The sequence below is a fragment of the Bemisia tabaci genome, chromosome 3 (assembly GCF_918797505.1).
Source record: "Bemisia tabaci chromosome 3, PGI_BMITA_v3".
NCBI classification, from domain to species: Eukaryota; Metazoa; Arthropoda; class Insecta; order Hemiptera; family Aleyrodidae; genus Bemisia; species Bemisia tabaci.
The window spans coordinates 29,770,296-29,785,127 of record NC_092795.1 but is presented as its reverse complement, the minus strand read 5'-3'; the positions used below and the strand labels follow the sequence as shown (position 1 = coordinate 29,785,127).

Below are 14,832 nucleotides of genomic sequence, written 5' to 3'. Positions count from 1 at the left end.
ATTTAAACGACGTAAATTTTCCTTTTGTAAATTTTACATGCACCAAGCAAGTATTCAGAATTTCCGACTGGAAAGTTCACTTATTCTCCTTCTGATCGCATGGAAAAATCAGACAAATTATGGATAAAAACTGTGCCGTCTTAATTTTGTTCACGTCAATTTTGCAAATTTCGCTGGAATGAACTTGGTTTCTTCGTCAAGTAAACGAAGAATTGAAGGTGCATAATCGGATTATTTAGGCTAGAAAAGAACTGTGTGTATACGATTTACGTGAAGGATACTTCCTTTTATCATAAATATGGACGATATAGCTTAAATATGGACACATTGGACGATAACATCAATCAAGAACTGACCGGGACAAGATTTTGGCCGGAATTCTTCTTAACGTACGGAGACTCGTTTCATAGACTCACAAAAACTTGATTTTTCCGCAATTACGGCAACGTCGGAGATAATGTGTGTTGGAACTGCGAAGGATGACAAAACAGCATGAACACGGCGATGATTCGATAAAAACGCGAATATTAAATTTGCTCACCCCGATCCATCTTCCGCGGTTGGAGAGAGGAAGCAGGGCCACGCCAATACATCATGTTTGGTAAATATGAGCTTTGTTCTTGCTCCTGGTATTTTCGGCTTCAACATCCAAGCTGTGGTCTTCGACGGATTCCGTCAATCGGTCTGTTGTCAAGTTAACGCTCCATATTGGCGCGTTAAAAACTTTGATTTCGCATTGATGAAAGTAGGGGAAGTTCAGAAATTGTTGTTCTGTCTTCAGTTTCCAATCAAGATATTGTCATCTATTTGAGATTTCTGTATCTTCTTCTTCACCATCTTGCCTCGCGTACAATTTTACATGAAATACAGACAAGACAAAACCGATGCTCGCCTGTTCAAATCTCTATGATCATGGGTAAATAAATAATTAATGTAAAAATGACAGTTCAATATTATTAGCGTGGTAGAAGCTTTGATTTCACATTGATGAAATCCTACTAAAATGGTTATTGGTGTCCTGATATTGCTTCTTTGCCTTCAATTTTCGAGGTACGCATAAAAACATCATCCGTGCAGAAATAGTCATCTATTTAAGATTTGTGTACCAAGGCTCGCGGCTATCGTGTCTCACAATTAGAATTTTAGAATAGAATTGTTTTTATTTAATTTTAATTTGTTTTTTAGAATTTGTTTTTAAGAATTTCAACATCACAATCTTCATGCTTCCTATTTCCTCAATTCTTTATCATTTAAGATAAATATGGCAAAGTTAGGAAACGTTTCTCTTGTCAGGACGGGTACGAAATGTAACATTATAGAGAGGAATCTAGGAAAGAAAGTGCTCATTTGAGACATGTACTATGTACTAAAGTATTACAACATATTTAAATTGCGTCGTTATGTGTATATTGTGACTTCCTACTATTGAGCTAAGTTGGTTTTGGCTGGGGTAAGCAACTAAACTAACTTTGGAGTAGTGCTTTGAGTATCATGTGGACATGAAGGCGCGATCGGTTCAGTAAGATCAGATCTTTCTCACCGATCTTTCATAACTTCTTCAATAGACAATTAAAGAGGTAAGATGATGCCGATATTTGTTCACGGTCCTCAAAGATTTCAAAATAATATGAGGCTGGATACCTAGGCAAAATTATGCTGATTATTATCTCCCTTCGCCGCGAGGCTTTTAAATCGAGCTAATCTATCATAAATAAGTGACCCTCATTCCTGGATCGGCCGATGCAACGCTGCGGCCTCCCTTCCCCTCCCCCTTGACACCACCAACCCCCCCCCCCCCCCCCGGTTAACCATATGGCACGAGATGCTGACGGGTAAACAACTCATATATCACCGGTCTTGGCCAGCGGTCACCACCGGTCGCTTCGCGTAATTTCGTTTTCACAGGATCCCTTGAAACCATGGAACTAACGGGGGCAACAGGGCTCATCGTGGGCATGGAGTAACGCTCTTTTGTCATCACGGTGACAAATTCGGCTCGCCTTTTTATGCCTAAAAAATGAGCACTCTCGTAACTCGGGCTGATTTCATTATGTTAGATTAAAAGCACGGAATATCCGTACCCCGCCGCGGTGAAAAATATGTGAACATATTTCTGAGAGATCATCGTTGAAACTAGGATATGAGCGTCCTGTTGGTGGCTTGAGATCTTGGACCGGAGCGTCAAGTAGATGACCGCTATTTATAAAAAATGAGACATTAATGATTTTCTTTCGATGTAAGGTTACGTCTCCCTTCTTATTCAGGGGCTCTGCTTGAAATATTTTTCGGAATCCTTCCCATCAAATGTTTGCATTCCGATTCCCTTTTAGGTTGTGAAGCATCCCCTGCCTGTTTTCCAATGGCGTGGCGTGAATTGCGATATATCGATTGTTATATAAACCTATTGAAAAGGATCGATAAACAGGGTGTTCGCAGCGAACATCTTAATAATCGATTCTTTACCATAGGTTTAAATAGCATAACAATCGATATATCGCAATTCACGCTACGCCACTGCTGTTTTCATGATGATCTGCGACACCAATAATCCGGAGATGCTCAAAATCTCTTATCTTCCGAAAATGTCGGCCCCCTTTAGTGTAGCGCTGGCTCTGTAACCAGGAGCACGGTGGGCCAGAAAGTGTCTCTAGCGGCGCTTAGTCGATAACTTCCGCTTGATATCATTCAAAACATAATGATTTCTAGGGTAATTTGATCTGCTTTTTCCAAATGTTGTATTAAAAAAGCCGGCAAAAAATTCTAAATCTACGTCGTATACGTCGAAAGCCGAAGAAATTGCTCGATAAATAAGAGGGTCTTAAGATTCTTATGAAATGGGGGAGAAACGCAATCATCGAACAAAAAAAAAGCAATCTCATCGTCTAACCTTTAAATTTTATTGCAAGGAAAATATTTTCGCTTTGACGGATCTCAAAAATATTGATTTTGAGAATTATCCAAATGCGTTTCACTTCACGCGTACCAGTGACGGAACCGTGTTTGGCGCAATGCGTGAAGTATTCCTTCAGTGTAGCAGGCGCTGATATGCTTTCCGCGCCAACCAGCGGGCGCAGCGGCCGCGCTGCGTTTAGGCGCAATGCGTGAAGTATTCCCACACTCTTGTAGGCGCTGATGTGCTTTTCTCGCCGACCAGCGACCGCACAGGAGGTCCCAGTTCGATTTCCGGCAAGGCGACCCGAATTCGATGGTCTCAATCAACAGTTGCCCCAGGCTAGTTGTGTAGTAGGAATTGAGGAGAAGGGAGTCTAGCTAAAAAAAAAACCATGAACACTTTACGATGTCTCAATTTTGTACACCACCTTGATACAAATCACTGATCGCGACGGCACTCGATAACTAAGGCCTGTGCGCAAGTCTGATTCTTCAGAAACTTGGATCAGCAGTGTTGCCAAATATATTTAAAACTAGTACATTTCCAGATAAATTACTCATTTACAATATCATTTATATTCCTAGGCATTGCAACTGAGCAAAACTCTCAAACCGTCGAAACGATAAACTCCATCAATCTCTCAGTAGCAATCAGACTCCCGGCGTGTTTGGAAGTTTGAACGGATCGAATTCTGGTAAATCGATTCTTTCGTTTTTGTATTCATAATTTTTGCAAAGGTAACAAAATCAAGCGTTCTTTTCTTTGACGTAATGTAACATTTGTGTTCTTAAATTCTCATCCGGCAAGCCCGAGTTTTAAAAAAAAGGAGATAAACATTTTAAATAAAGTTGCCTCACTCCATATTTTGAACCGCAAAATTCAAACTGTAATAAATCCAGCTGGTTTGACATTTCCGGGAGTGATTTGTCCCAAAATGTTTGTATGATATTCCACAATGCAGTAGCAATAGCTCGATGTATATTTCTTTGGAATTCCGTCCCGTTTTTCATGTACGGTCACATGGACTACAATCTGCGATAAGAAACTACTATTTCTGACTCATACAAAAAAACAGCAAATGTATGACAGTTCCCCGATGCAGATAGGTGATATCACAGATGAGCATGAAATAAAGATTCCGAATTCCAAAATGTAGTCCATATGTGTGCATCTATTTTCCCATTTTTTCGACGAGTTGGCTCATTTGAATAATTCTTACACGCCAACTGCTTTGAAGATTTTCCCAGCAAGTTTTTTTTTTATGGTTCTCGATGCACGTCTTAAAAACTTTACTGAAAAGAAACCGGAAATCCGAGTTTTTTACCCATGGATCATCCGTCGTAACAGTAATTGTTTCCCTTCGCACTGCCACTACCTGAGAGAGAGAGTTTCTTTTCTATTGAGCTGCGGAGAAAATTAAGTCCACCAACAGGGATTAGTCATCTTAATAGCTTTATCTTTTTCTTTTACTACTTTCATCTAACGAAACTAGGTTGACTATTCCGTTTTTCCTTTCCTCATGTGCCCCTTTCAGCTCGGCGGTTTCATAATCCGGATACTAGAATTGGAGGAAGAAACTTTCTTGCCAGACCCTGAAGTTTTCATAACTTTCCAGGCGAAGTTCAACTTGCAGGACATTTTACTCTCGTCATTTACTGCTCGTATTTGAGCAATCCAAAGACTGTCACAACCTGTCTTGCTTAGTCTTCTTCTTTTGGACACTTTGGTCTCCTCCTGAACTGAATAACTTCAACGTTCAACGCTGAATAATTCAATTTTAACGCTCTAACGTTTAAACGTTATTTTTTAAGGTCTCTTCAAAACTTTACAAGGAAGAAGAAGCACACAGTATGAAATCTAAGAATCAACTACTAAAAGAGGTGAGGATGTTTAAAGTTACACATTACAATTTACAATGATTAAACGGCAGAAATACACGAGACGTCATTAGTATGATCTTTTTCCCATTTTTGGGCCATGTTAAAATGTTTGTTGATATCTCATTTAGGAGTCCATTTCCGAGTTCCATTTTCCCTGCTGTGTGAATTGTTTTGGGAAAACTTGAAATCTGGGAAAGATAGGAGCGAGGAGAAGTCAAGTATAGAAACGCCGAGTTTCCTACTCGACTCTCATTGGTTCAATCTTCCTCTGGCTGGGAGCAATTGCACTAATAAGCATCGAATATGAACATCGGAATTGTATACGGCAACGTTAATTCTTTAAAACCTCCTTGATTTATCCTCTCTAGGCGAAGAAAATTTTTTTAAAACTGCAAGGAATAATGTAGACTTGTTCTCCTTCAACATGGTAAAGGAGAGGCGAAAATTTTGAAACACGGTAAACGAGATAGAAAATTTGGGAGTTTCTGTTTTTTTTTTTCAGAAAACCCCACGGGCACAACCCTGGAGACCCGAGTCGACCGGACTAAAACGAAGGCACTATAAGACTCATTTCCGGTGGTCGGCCACAATAATCATCGAAATTTCCGCGGAGAGAGACAAAGAATTCGCAGCTCATTCATCACCGGAACCGCTCAATTTTCGAGAAGAAGCGGTAGAATCCAGTAAACATGCAATACTCGTATGATAGAGAAAAAGAGCTCATTGGAGCACAGAGACATGATAGGTATAGAAAATTTCTGCTGAGAATGGAGTTGGAGAGTATATACTAAGATATAAAACGTATGGTTCCACATGGTATCCTTTTGAAAATGATGCTGCTCACAATCAATTTTGGCCAACAAGCATCAGTAGGACTGTTCCTCTTATCTTTAGAATGTTCTACTGGTATCGAAACGAAGGCACTATACGACTCATTTCCGGCGGTCGGTCACAATCGTCGAAATTTTCGCGGGGAGAGACAAAGAATTCGCAGCTCATTCATCACCGGAACCGCTCAATTTTCCCGGGGCCGGCGCGGGGGAACCTGACGGCTGGCTCCGCGAAAAAGGTCACGTGCGTGTGTGATATAACGGAGTGTCACCGGGAACTCGGTAAATTGAATAAAGCGAGCTTTCATGAGGTGGAGTCGGAATCGTTGCCGGCGTCGCCATCTCTGGACGGATCCGCGGACTACGGCGGGCGCCCTTGATCGATGCCAAGGCGCCCTTTTGCGCCAGTCTTGCGGACGGGGCTATCTCACCACCACGTACCGCTTCCACCCTCGTCGCCAGTGCTACGAATTCGTTCTCGTTCTCCCGCCTGCGATGGTGCGCCCGAATCCCTCTTAGATCGACCATCGGATCCAGGACACACGCGTCAAAATGGTAAGTCCTAGAACATAATTAAAAGACAGAGTACTGGCGATTTTTCCGACATGCGTTAGAATTCAGTATATGTAAAGTGCTAATATAACGGAAAAAAGAGCTCATTGGAACATAAAGACATGGTAGGTATACAGAATATTTGCTATGAATGGAGTTGGAATGTATATACTAAGATATGAAGCGTATAAGTTACACATGGGTTGAGTGCTACGCTGGAAAAAAAAGACACATTAGAGTCCAGACTCTTGAAAACATTGACAAGAAAAAGTACTCTTTGATTCAAGCAGATTTAAGCTTGAATCAAAAGGAAATCCGCTCAAATTAAGAGGCTTGGTTCTTGATTTAAGCTTGAATCTGATTGAATCAAGAGTATATTTTCTTGTCGATGTTTTTAGGAGTCTCGACTCTCGATCCAATGAGTGTTTTTTCCAGTGTAGAACCTAATTAAAAGACAGAAAACTGGTGATTTTTCCGACATGCGTTAGAATTCTCCTCAGGCTCTCTCCTCCTGAGGATGATTGAAGGATTTATGTTGTTATGATAGATTAGACGAGTCCTTTATTTTAGTGATTTTTAGATTTTTAATATTTCTATAGTTTATTGTGATCGATACTGGATGGCCTGACAAACAGGGCTATGGTGCAGGCCACAGGTATACAGAATATTTGCTATGGATGGAGTTGGAATGTATAGATATAAAGCGTATAAGTTACACATGGGTTGAGTGCTAGAACCTGATTAAAAAACAGAAAACTGGTGATTTTTTCGACATGCGTTAGAATTTTTCTCTGGCTCTCTTCTCCTGAGGATGATTCAAGATTTCATGATGTTTTAATGGATTTGACGAGTCCTTTATTTTTAGTGATTTTTAGATTTTTTAATACATATGTCTATAGTTTATTGTGCTCGATACTGGATGGCCTGGCAAACTGGGCTATGCCCTAGTCGTTAGTGGAAGAAAAAGGAGAAGAAGCGATAGAATTCAGTATACATGTGATACTGGTAGTATAGAGAAAAAGAGCTCGTTGGAGCACAGAGACATGATAGGTATAGATTTTTTCCTTTAAAAGGCGCAGTTTTAGGACCAACATTTTGATTCCGAAAAAATTGAAAGTACACGCGGCCTTAAGTCTATAGGAAAGTTTGAACTGGAGATCAATGACTAAAATTGAGAATGCGAAATTTTAACGATCCGTTTTTACGGTAAATAAATTTTCATCTTCCTCTACTTGAAATCAAAATCATCAATCACGTCCTTTACAAATGTCTTATGACATATTGATGGACTGGACCTTTCATTCTGGAAAGATCGACATCAAATCCTCATACAAATTGCGACGATGAAGTTTACTGTGATTCTCTTGAAAATGATTTTTAAGTATAGGACTCAGCTGTTTTTATCAGTGATTTTTTTCAAATCTGCAGGGAAAATGCAGTAAAATTCAATATGTAAGTCGCGTGTCAATTGCAAATTACGATAGAACCAAGAATTTACTGCTTGGTGTTTTAAATCAGTATTGACAAAAGCTGTTTATAATGTTGCAATCTGGCGATCAAAATTTCTTGTAATCAGCAAACTCATTCATGACTATTTCTATACTCAAGATGTATTGCTGTGCGTCAAAAAATACTCTAGAAAAACGGCACGACATCCATTTTTTTAACTTTTGACAGGTAAAGGTGTACTACAGCATAATTATAAGATTCAACAAATGCTGCCGTGCCGAGGAAGAACACTGTATTGAGCATTTGAATACTGCCAACATTTTTGGGGAAATTTCTTTCGTTTTGAGAAAAATTACGAATGATGGACCGTTAGATTCATATAGGAGCAATCAATTGAATCGCAAATAAAATTCTTTGAAAAGTTTCGCGAAGAATGATGGCAACCTCTCCAGAGAATTTGCGTCTTGTCAAAAGAAAATTGGCAACGTCCTGATGTTTATACAACGTTTTGTCCAGTGGTAAGGCGTGAACGCTCGACTATCAATATTTCCCCGTTTGATGAAGCTATGGTAAATAATCGATTATTGAAGTGTTCGTTGCGAACACCTTTGTTTATCGATCCTTCTCCATACGTTAGAGTAGCAGATCAATAGATCTATCGCAACGCATGCCACGCCACTGGTTATTCCTAGAGTCCCTTTATACTGAGAGTCAAGACAACACCCCCTTATGGAGTCACAAACGGGAATGAAGATTACAGAAATTAAACGTTTTTAGTAATCTTTGATCGACCCATTCTCAAATTCCTTTCTCCGTCCCTTCTCTCATTCCGTTTCTTCCTTGCCGAACCCGTAATACCCTGGTCCATTCCAGATTATAATCTTTGCAATCGGTGAAAATGTAATCTTTATTCCCGTTTGTGACACTGTGAGGGCCTAAGATACGGGAACCAATCAGAAATGGATTCACATTGTCTTGACTCTCAGTATAAAGGGACTCTAGTTATTCCTTGGCACGAAAGACTGACCTGCCCACTTTGAGTTTCGTCTCAACTACTGTGCGACGCGCCGTAGAGCGCTTCGTTCGCGGAGGAACCCGCGTCCCCCGTTAAAAACTCGTAAACATCAAATTTCTGCGCGTTCATTGCGTATCAAGCTCACCGCGAATGTTTAAAAATCCGTCCGTAGTTTGAATCTCAATGAATATTAAATTACTGAGCGTCAACCCTCCGTATCATCCCGACATTAATTTTGAATGAAGTCACTTCGCGGGAGGTGGAGAGTTCTCGCAAATGAAGGGCAATTTTAGCCGTGATTTCATCACCATCATGCGAGGGCTTTCGCTATAATGTCACTTTAACACTTTGAAGGTAACTGAGCTTAAGCAAAGTCATAACTTCATTTTTATTCGCTTTCATCTCTTCAGTGCTCAAGCAATAATGACGTATTCTTCGGTTTGATTTTGAGTCTGCCTTCCGCATTTTGGCTCCCAGGCATGGAATCTCTAACTGCTTATTTTTCCCTTCTTCCTCGTGTTTTTGATGGACGCTTACATCATTGCAGTGCAATGCATCATGAAAAATGTTGTTTTTTTTGCTGCTATCAAACGCGGGCGTCCTTTCGACTTAATATTGAAAAGGGGGCCTCCAAAAATCCATCAAAAGTTACTAAAATTGACCAAAAAAATGTCAATTTAAATATTTAGAGGCTGACGGGAGATGAAGAGGATTCCTAAACTATGCTCTTGTCTTTTAAAAAAGTTCCAACATGTGTATTTTCTACGAAACTCCTATAAAAGACACAACAAAAACAAGGAGTTGGTTCCAACTTGCGGACGTCAAGGAGCGTTCACCGCACAAATCTTTTGATTTTTACGGGGAAAAAATTGAATTATTATTTACGATATGATAGAATCATAACCCGTTGACGTTAGAACGCAATTAATCACTGAAAGATAGACTACGAACCTAGAGTTGATGATATCATCCGTTTTGACATGACATTCTATCATTAAGTAACGTAATGGGTTTATGTTAAATGTGATTGGGTACTTTGCACCCAAGTAGCTTTGAGCAACATTTTTTAATGTGAACTGAAATTCAACATAAAAACGTGATTAAGTTCAACAGGTCCAAGGAGGAAGAATAAAATGTGTCAAAGAAAGGCGTGCCATGAATGCATAAAGTGTACCATAACAAAGAAAAACGTAAGCATATTAACAAACAAAAATTGAGAAAAATAAAATCGCTTCTCGCCGCATAAAATTGTGGATTTACCATTCTACTCATAAAGCAAAGCGGTATCTTACTAATATAGCATGTCACAATGTTGAGTCCAGAGTCGAAAAAATCTCCGGAAAGAACGTCCGCTTCGCACAAAAAAACTTTGTAATAGATGATACAGAACGTTTCATTTTCCATTGATTTACTCCACTTATGGAAATAAAATGTTTCATCAACGAAGAAAACATCCGACGTTTGACCTTTTCGAGATTCGTTTGATCGTCACTTTTGCCACTAATTTCTTGCAACGTAAACTTTTGTGGGAAGCTCAAGTTACGTTTGACTCAAAGGATGATCAAATTTCACTGTTTCAGTATGGGTTCGTCAACTATGCTTTGGAGCTGTTGGTGCTCAAAACTTTCGGAAAGGAGACATGGGAGACGATCAAGTAAGTATCAGTTAACCCCAAAACTGTCGTCACTGTATGCAGAAAGAATCTATGGGCAAGGCCTGGAGAGATATCATATCTCAGTGTAAGTCGACAATCACATAACTCGATTTGCGACGTCGCAGACTTCCTGTCATACTTTATGTTTTTAAGGGAAAACTACGCAACGGCAATTCTTTGAAACTGCCGTGATTTTTTTTCTCTGTGCGAAGAAAATTCTGCAAAAACTTCAAGAAATGATGTCGATTTATTATTCTTTAAAAAAATAACATAGAGGCAGAGATTTTCAGACACCGCGAACGAGGTATGTGACTGCGGACTTACGCCGTCAATTTTTTTTTTTTTTTTTTTTTTTTTTTTTTTTTTTTTTTTAAATCACTACGATAAGAAAATATAAATTTCTTCAAAAATGGCAGAAAATCTTTGCTGGGTTACGCTGAAGTATCCTAGAGATCATGAACTTATGGCTTGTCACGGTGAAATATATCTTCTTAAGATTATTTTCATGATGGCTAAAGATAGACCTTCGGAGAAATCATTACTACTAACTCGGCATTGTGAAGGACCAACTGGTTATTGAAACCTATGGCGATTTTTAAAAGTTGGCAACGCCGTTGCTCCTCAATTTAAAACCATTATAAATATCGATTCTTTAGCTACGACATGCTGTCTTACCTGGAATCGATTTTTTTTACACACACTTAAATGGAGGAAAAGAGCGGTGTTGCCAACCCAGAAGAATCACCACAGCTGGAAAATACCGGGCGTCCATTCAGAAATAGCAAGAGTTGGTAGCATATTAAGATTTAATAGCCACTTTGAGTGATTTTCGGTGTCATTATTAGACAAGACAGGATAAAATAAACCCAAAATCCATATGATTTCGATAGGCAATATAATTAATTTACCATACTTACAGCTTATAAAAAGCAGATTAGGGTACAGAATTATTTGTGATAAGCTTGTAAAATACTGTAAATGAAGCCTTTGATGAGGCTATATGCAAGTATTCATTTTTAGCGATGCCGCTAAGTATAATATCTTACACGACTCCGGGAGGGTTCAAATCCCTCTTGTTTTGACATAGTGCAGAACGGAAGATCTGCCAAAACTCTTCAATCTATCAGTAGTCAAATCTCGAATTGAAAGCATGTTAGGAAACTGAGATATATAATATATTTAACTTTGTGTTTTTTAGGAAACAAGCAGAGGTCGTAATGGAGGGACAGTTTCTCGTCCGGCAAATATACGAGGATGAAATAACTTACAATCTCATAGGAGCAGCAGTGGAAATTTTGCGTAAGACGGAAATAAAAATCTGCATAATACACGGGATTCTGGTTCATCATACCACCATTCAGAACATTCCCGTTTAGAGGAAATTTTAAATAGGACCCACGTAAAATTGAACTAATATTATGGTTAAACATATGTTTCATCAATATAATGCTTTGATTTTAACTAGTTTAAAGTAACTCTGAGAAGTCAAATGAAATTACGAGCGTTATTTGGACTGCACACTGCAAGAGCAAGAATTAATGGCTTGTTTCAGAAACAATGTACATGTCATTAGTGCAGATAGGTACTTTCATAGATGAGCCATACTGGCCTCATTGGCAGCATAGAGCGAAGCATTGAGAGTTCGCGCCACTCGCCATCGCGCCTTCAATTTTTCAAATGCAACACGGACATCCATCAAACACGAATAGTTGTATCTCTGCGCCGTCATAAACGCGCGTCCTTTCTCTTACTCTATTTCCGTGTTGTCTTCGATGGGCGATAGCTCCATTGAAAGTGGACGTAGAAATTCGGCGTTTGATGAGATTTTCAGGCGCTCATAATTCGTCTGGAAACTTGGAACATACGGATAAAACTGAATACATGATAATTCAGATAATATGTTCTTACGGCGCGCTCTACCAATAGCACGCGTTGGGATTACCTGATTGTTTACTAATTGATGGCTTACACTTTCAAAATACGTGCGCTACTGATAAGAAAAAAATAACGACTGCTTTAGCATCTGCGTTTGCTTTAAGTAAATAAGAAATATTGGTAATTTGTGAATGGTATCACGAAAATCATCAACCTCTCACTGAGCATATTTTGAGGCATATCCATGATTGCATGCCTTCGTGTTTCAGACATTCCTGCAAATCAAATTTTAGAGCTCTTTGGGAAGATGTTCTTCGAGTTCTGCCAAGATTCTGGATATGATAAGATATTACAGGTGCTAGGAGCTACCCCTCGGGATTTTTTACAGGTAGGTCAGGTCAACATTTTGATAAAAATACAGTAATTATGCGGTTGATTAAGTTATAACCACTAATCCATTGTATCTCATCGACATTATTACGCTCAAGCTGAGCACAGCATAATTTCCTCTCAACTAATGTTTTCTGCAAAATTTTCGTTTACATTTTCAAATTGGCTATGCCGCGTCGTCAAAATATAAGAAAGATGTGTGTATTTTTAAGGACCTTTCAATAAGCAGAGAATACTTTGCACTCGCGCCGAAAGTATAGTCATTGTAATCACGTTTTACAAGTCGCATGGCTATGAACCAAAGGAAGCGTATTTTAAATGTCTGGAGTTTAAAGTCCAAACTTTTCTCCTATAATTTTCGAGATGATGTTGCAAACGTGTAGATAAAAGCACATCAACACTGAAAGTTTATCAACTCACGGTCGACTTCTGATTTGCTAGCATTAACTTAGAATGTATCTTAAAATGTCTTGATCCCACATAAAATTACGAGAACGTCTGAAAAGAGGTCTATATTTTTCAGTATTTTTGAATTAAAAATATTCAATTTTATTTGGTTTCAAGTTTTATGTTTAATTTACTTATTTTTAGTACCTACCTTCTAAATATTTATATTATTATTATACTAAAAGTTTAAATTCATGAAATTTAATGAACTGTCAAGCATTACATATGTCATGAACTCATGACTAAGTGCTTAATGGTCACGGCTAGGACATAAATAATGACATGATAGTGCACATAGTTACAAACATAGGTCGCTTTATAGCACACCCCCGCGCTCTACGACACTTAACCTCCACTGCTTTCTGTCGAACCACAACCCTTCGGGCATTGAGCATCTTAACATTTCTGTTTCAATCCCCTCCCTCCAACCTCTTATTGGGCACCCTCTGCGCCTTCTCCCAGGAGGAACCCAATCAAGGAGGAACTTTATAAAGCAAAGCTTCTAATTATGTAAAGGTAACCAGTTTTACTAAGGTTTTGGACTTAATAAAATAAAATTTGGTGATTTACTTTAGTTACACAGATTAGATTTCACCAGAATAAAGGGTTAGTAAAACAGAGAACTTCGATAACCTATCTTCTGCCATTTTCTGAACATGACCATACCAAATGGGTTGTTTCGTCATAATGTCATGCACGATGGTCTGTGTGGCATAGTTGCACTTAGTTTCCTTATATTATATTGCCAAAGGAATCGTCTTTCAGATCATGCGTGATTGACAAAATTCACGATCATCTCGAGAAAAAAGGAATCATTTCTCTTGCAATGCTTACGCGCGTGTTATAAACTGACAAAAATATCTATCTTTATTTAGAATTTAGATGCTCTTCATGATCACTTGGGCACACTCTATCCCGGAATGAAAGCTCCCTCTTTCCGATGCACGGAGCGAGCAGAGGACGGAGCGCTAATACTTCACTACTACTCCGACAGACCTGGACTGGAGCATATTGTGATCGGCATTGTGAAGGTTGGTATTTTAAGGGCTTAAATCTGGCGACTGCGTGTCTATAAAATTCAAAAATATTGGGAAAGATTGACTGTGGTAGAAAAATGGAGGGAAATGAAAAACAAATCCTGGTCTCTTTCCTAGAGCATACACTGGAAAAAAAAACACATTGGATCTAGAATCCAGACTCTTAAAACATCGACAAGAAGAAATACTCTTGATTCAATCGGATTTTTGCTAGAATCAAGAACCAGGCCTCTTAATTTGAGCGGATTTCCTTTTGATTTAAGCAAAAATCTGATTGAATCAAGAGTATTATTTCTTGACAATGTTTTCAAGAGTCTCGACTCTAGATTCAATGTGTTTTTTTTTCCCAGTGTGGAGTTTTGACTAGAATAATACAACATTAATGTATTCTTAAAGAGTGTGATGTATCGCATATCTTTTCGGGTTTCCCATTCGAATGAGATCTACGGAACCTCTTAACTGAATCAAAGAGAATGAAAACACACCAACTCGAAAAAATGAAAATAATCAGGACGCACACAAAACTGCACAGTGTGTGAAGAAGTTAGCCTAAGAAAAATATTTTTGGTGCCGAGGGACAAGCACTTAAGGATACTTTAAATGTATAAGCTGGCACAGATGCGCCAACTTCATGGTGTGTTAGTGTTATTACTGATTCAACTGATTAATGGAAAAAACCAGGATTATTTTGTCATTTTTCAGTGTAGTAAGTAAAAACCAAGTTTTTTCTTATCTATCTTACTATATTTTAAAATCAGCTAAGCCGATTTTCAAACGTTTAACCTAAAAAATATAGTTCGATCATCATAT

The 14,832-nt window shown here is 38.7% G+C and overlaps 1 protein-coding gene and 1 long non-coding RNA gene across 2 annotated transcripts in view; one reads left to right on the top strand and one right to left on the bottom strand.

Moving 5' to 3' along the window:
* LOC109029780 (uncharacterized) overlaps window positions 1-14,832 on the bottom strand; it is a 139,358-nt gene that overhangs the window by 32,777 nt on the left and 91,749 nt on the right. The window lies entirely within an intron of this gene.
* Window positions 5,999-14,832, top strand: part of Gycbeta100B (guanylate cyclase soluble subunit beta-1-like) — a 35,486-nt gene continuing 26,652 nt past the window's right edge. Inside the window, exons 1-5 of the mRNA XM_072298144.1 lie at window positions 5,999-6,158; window positions 10,200-10,273; window positions 11,472-11,572; window positions 12,418-12,536; window positions 13,861-14,016. Of these exons, the coding sequence (XP_072154245.1) occupies window positions 6,156-6,158; window positions 10,200-10,273; window positions 11,472-11,572; window positions 12,418-12,536; window positions 13,861-14,016 (453 nt within the window). The 5' untranslated portion in view covers window positions 5,999-6,155. The remainder of the gene's footprint in view (window positions 6,159-10,199; window positions 10,274-11,471; window positions 11,573-12,417; window positions 12,537-13,860; window positions 14,017-14,832) is intronic.